This window comes from Phaethon lepturus, unplaced genomic scaffold (genome assembly GCF_000687285.1).
Source record: "Phaethon lepturus isolate BGI_N335 unplaced genomic scaffold, ASM68728v1 scaffold26850, whole genome shotgun sequence".
Taxonomy (NCBI): Eukaryota; Metazoa; Chordata; class Aves; order Phaethontiformes; family Phaethontidae; genus Phaethon; species Phaethon lepturus.
Window position 1 is genome coordinate 1 of NW_010511592.1, and position 4,355 is coordinate 4,355.

A 4,355-nucleotide genomic window follows, 5' to 3' on the forward strand; every position below is an offset into this window, starting at 1 on the left:
TGGCTGCCGCTCACGCTGCCTGAGCGCTGGAACTGAGAGGACGGAGGGCGAAGCGGGGAGCTGTGAGTTGCGTGAATAGGTTTGCTGCATTTCTTCTTTTCACTGAGCCTCTGGGCTCGGTAAAGCCGAAGTGGTCTAGGTTGCTCGGGTCACCCCGTGGCTGGGGTATGCTGTCAGGATGTAAAGCGGTCCTCCAACTGCAGGCAGAAGTGTTGCTGTGCTGCAAATACAGTAGAGCCCCATATGTTTAGGATTTTCTTCTTTTTTTTTTTTCCCCTCCCTGTTAGAAAGTTTGAAAAAAAGAGACTTTGAAGTATTTTGTTTATACTAACAGAAGAGAAAAGTTCTCCTAAGAAAAAGCTGGTGGCAGGAGTGTAGAGGAGTAGCATATGGCATTAAAAGGAGCACAGCTGGAGGTAGCATTTCCATCTGAACATGATGTCAGAGCAGCTGACAGCCTGCCATCCCTCAGCCTTTTATTCTAACACACAGACAGGGAGTTAGTGTGTGCAGATCTGTGTGTGGAGAAGGTATCTCATTCCTCTCTAACATCATCTCCACTTTGCATCTGTCTCTCCTAGTCTGCTTTTTTTCCACCGATCTAACAGACCTGGAGCCAGCAAGACTCAGAGGAAAGGACTTAATCAGGTTTATGTGTACTAAAGGTAGGAGTAGCAATAGATTAGATACAGCATATTTCTGTTTTGGTGTGTTGTTTATTGAATTTCAGAAAAAAAAATCACATTACTTTTCTAACCAAGTTTAGAGGTAATATATGAAATTGAGTATTAAATGGATAAGCAGACTTAGTCAAAAGGCTTGGACTACAGTTGGAGAGTATCAGTTCTTGGGCACATTGTTAGCATTAACTTTAATGCATATTGTGAGAATGTCTTGGTTTGGAAGAAGGAGAGAGCAAGTTCGTTCTTCATTTCTGAGACCAAAACTGCAATGGATTTAGTGGCGAGCCTAAAGAGAGTTCTGCTTTATGGTCTTGTATTGCATCTTTTAAATGACTTTACGGGGGTTTCAGAGAAATGTACAAAAGCGTGCTTTTTGAAAAAGGACCCTTCTGGCTAAAATGTGTTTGTGGGGAAGTCTTTCATTAAACTTCACGGTTAAATATCCAGCAGCGCAGAACCGTAGTAGCATACAGCTGTAGTGCTTCTGAAAGATAGAAATCAGTTATGTGTTTAAAAACTTTTGTACCCGGGAGAATGGCTTGACTGGTTTCCTCTTTTCTTTCCGCATGCAGCATTTGAAATCTTTTATTTCAGCATAACAATAATTATTTGAAGGAGTTTTTGTATTTGCGACTAATTTAGAACTTGTAGATTTGAGCTGCCTGAATTGGCCAGACAGCTGTAATCGCACTCCTCTATTCTTAATCTCTTTATCTGGGCAGCAGCTGCCATATGGCCACAGTCAGCTGGATCAGATGTTTATAAGCTTCCTTCTTCGTCCCTCTCTGTCCTTTCAGCCTCCTAATTTGATCACAGCTACCTTGTGAGCTGCCCTCCAATCTTTATTTTTAGCCCTCTTAAGGATTAGGATTGATGTTGGCTGTGGGGCACTTAAAGTGATTGTATTGTAAATCTTTGTGCTTTACTCTAGCAATGGTATTTTACAGAATATAGTGGGAGTGGTGCTGTAAGTTTTAGTACGTCTTGGATTGCGAGGGATGAGGATTTTTCAATAATATCTGCCAGCCTAGAGAGCCACGATCTGCTTAGGTGGTTTGGGAGAGCACTGCTATCAATCACAGAAGAATAGATTAAGACAGGTTTTTAAGAGATTTTACTTTCTATTTGAGTTTTGACTTCTCTACTTCTTTGAAGTTTATTTTTTTCTTCATCATCAAGGAAGGTGAATAGAAAAATACTTGGGTAAGAACAGTACTCGGGAAACTGATTTTTAAATATGCGCACATGCACACACGCTCATGTTGAATGACTTTTTTTTTTTTTAAGTTTGGTACTGCAAACTCTGGCTGGTGTGGGAGGGAAGGGAAATTTCTGTCCTTCTGCATAGGGCAAGCGGTGCTTGTTGGCGTTTTGGTTGTTAGTTTGCTTTTGTAAATTCTGCATGTTGGCAAAAAATGTTCATGTTCTGTTGTACAGCATGGAGAAGGTTGAACACCTGAAACTAACTGACTTACCACAAGAAGAAAACCACACAGACTAAATTTCTAAAAACACTGATTTTGCTGTCCCTATAAATTGACACCCGTAAATAATTTCTATATTTTATGAATGTTAGACCTTCAGATTTGGGTATATTAGCATTTCTTCATGCATGAACCTCTCCTTTTACTACAATTTGACTTTAAAAAGAAGGTTGATCATCTGATGATTTTTTTTTTTCTTCTCCCTCTGTGATCTCTCAAACTTAGTGTTTAAAAAAAAAAAAAATTGTTGGAGGGGAAGGTCTGCCCTCCCAGGGATGCAGTCTGGAAGAAGTTTCCTTTAAAAAAAAACAACCCTGGTGAAAAAATGAACAGCAGTGATACTTTAAAAAAATTACAAATGTACCTGTTTGCTTATTAGAATGGTTTATTTACCATGGAAAGGAAATGGTAACTTTCAGTGGTTGATCAGGGAGAGAGTTGCCATTGTACGTGCGTGTTGAATAATCTTTGCATGGTGTCAGGACCAGAATTCTGGCAATATAAATACAAGGTTTTTAGAGTGGAATAACTTGGATTTGTAAGTTCTGTGATGCCGACCTACATTTAATTTTTAAAAATCTCGTTGCTTATAGGTTATGAAGACAGTATGGAGTTTCCTGACCACAGTAGACATTTGCTACAGTGTCTGAGTGAGCAGAGACATCAGGGTTTTCTTTGTGATTGCACTGTTCTGGTAGGAGATGCCCAGTTCCGAGCGCACAGAGCTGTACTGGCTTCATGCAGCATGTATTTCCACCTCTTTTACAAGGACCAGCTGGACAAAAGGGACATTGTTCATCTGAACAGCGACATTGTTACAGCCCCAGCTTTCGCTCTCCTGCTTGAATTCATGTACGAAGGAAAGCTCCAGTTCAAAGACTTGCCCATTGAAGACGTGCTAGCAGCTGCCAGTTATCTCCACATGTATGACATTGTCAAAGTCTGCAAAAAGAAGCTGAAAGAGAAAGCAACCACGGAGGCAGACAGTACGAAAAAGGAGGAAGACGCCTCAAGTTGTTCAGACAAAGTGGAGAGCCTCTCCGACGGCAGCAGCCACATGCCAGGAGACTTGCCCAGCGATGAAGATGACGGAGAAGATGAAAAATTGAACATCCTGCCTAGCAAAAGGGACTTGGCGGCTGAGCCTGGGAACATGTGGATGAGATTGCCCTCAGACTCAGCAGGCATTCCCCAGACTGGCGGAGAGGCAGAGACGCACGCAGCAGCAGCTGGAAAAACAGTAGCCAGCCCCTGCAGCTCAACAGAGTCTTTGTCCCAGAGGTCTGTCACCTCCGTGAGGGATTCAGCAGATGTTGACTGCGTGCTGGACCTGTCTGTCAAGTCCAGCCTTTCAGGAGTTGAAAATTTGAACAGTTCTTATTTCTCTTCGCAGGACATGCTTAGAAGCAGCCTGGTTCAGGTGAAGGTGGAGAAAGAGGCTTCCTGTGATGAGAGTGATGTTGGCACTAATGACTATGATATGGAACATAGCACTGTGAAAGAAAGTGTGAGCACTAATAACAGGGTACAGTACGAGCCGGCCCACCTGGCTCCGATGAGGGAAGATTCGGTCTTGAGGGAGCTAGATAGAGAGGACAAGGCAAGCGATGATGAAATGATAACTCCAGAGAACGAGAGAGTCCAGGTGGAAGGAAACATGGACAGCAGCTTGCTCCCTTACGTGTCAAACATACTTAGCCCCGCAGGCCAAATTTTCATGTGTCCTCTCTGCAACAAGGTCTTTCCTAGCCCCCACATCCTGCAGATCCACTTAAGCACGCACTTTCGAGAGCAGGACGGGATCCGCAGCAAGCCTGCTACCGATGTCAATGTCCCGACCTGCTCGTTGTGTGGTAAGACTTTTTCTTGCATGTACACCTTGAAACGTCATGAGAGGACTCATTCAGGTGAAAAGCCCTACACTTGCACCCAGTGTGGGAAGAGCTTCCAGTACTCCCACAACCTGAGCCGCCACGCAGTGGTTCACACGCGGGAGAAGCCTCATGCTTGTAAGTGGTGTGAACGCAGGTTCACACAGTCCGGAGACCTTTACAGACACATTCGGAAGTTTCACTGTGAGTTGGTGAACTCATTGTCTGTCAAAAGCGAAGCACTGAGCTTACCTACTGTCAGAGACTGGACCTTAGAAGATAGCTCACAAGAACTTTGGAAATAAAATTTTTATATA

General features: G+C 43.3%; 1 protein-coding gene across 4 annotated transcripts; it reads left to right on the forward strand.

The window, feature by feature from the left end:
- The first annotated feature begins 37 nt into the window (after nucleotides 1–37).
- ZBTB18 (zinc finger and BTB domain containing 18) lies at nucleotides 38–4,355 on the forward strand. 4 transcript variants are annotated; one of them, XM_010284501.1, is made up of 3 exons: nucleotides 38–62; nucleotides 582–665; nucleotides 2,761–4,355. In XM_010284501.1, the coding sequence occupies exons 2-3, from the start codon at nucleotides 653–655 to the stop codon at nucleotides 4,341–4,343; spliced, it is 1,596 nt and encodes a 531-aa protein (XP_010282803.1). In that variant the 5' UTR covers nucleotides 38–62; nucleotides 582–652; the 3' UTR covers nucleotides 4,344–4,355. The 4 variants fall into 4 exon arrangements, with proteins under 4 accessions (XP_010282803.1, XP_010282779.1, XP_010282787.1 ...); XM_010284477.1 differs by lacking the exon at nucleotides 38–62 and having other exon boundaries at nucleotides 491–648; nucleotides 2,761–4,349; XM_010284485.1 differs by lacking the exons at nucleotides 38–62; nucleotides 582–665 and adding an exon at nucleotides 493–530 and having other exon boundaries at nucleotides 2,761–4,349.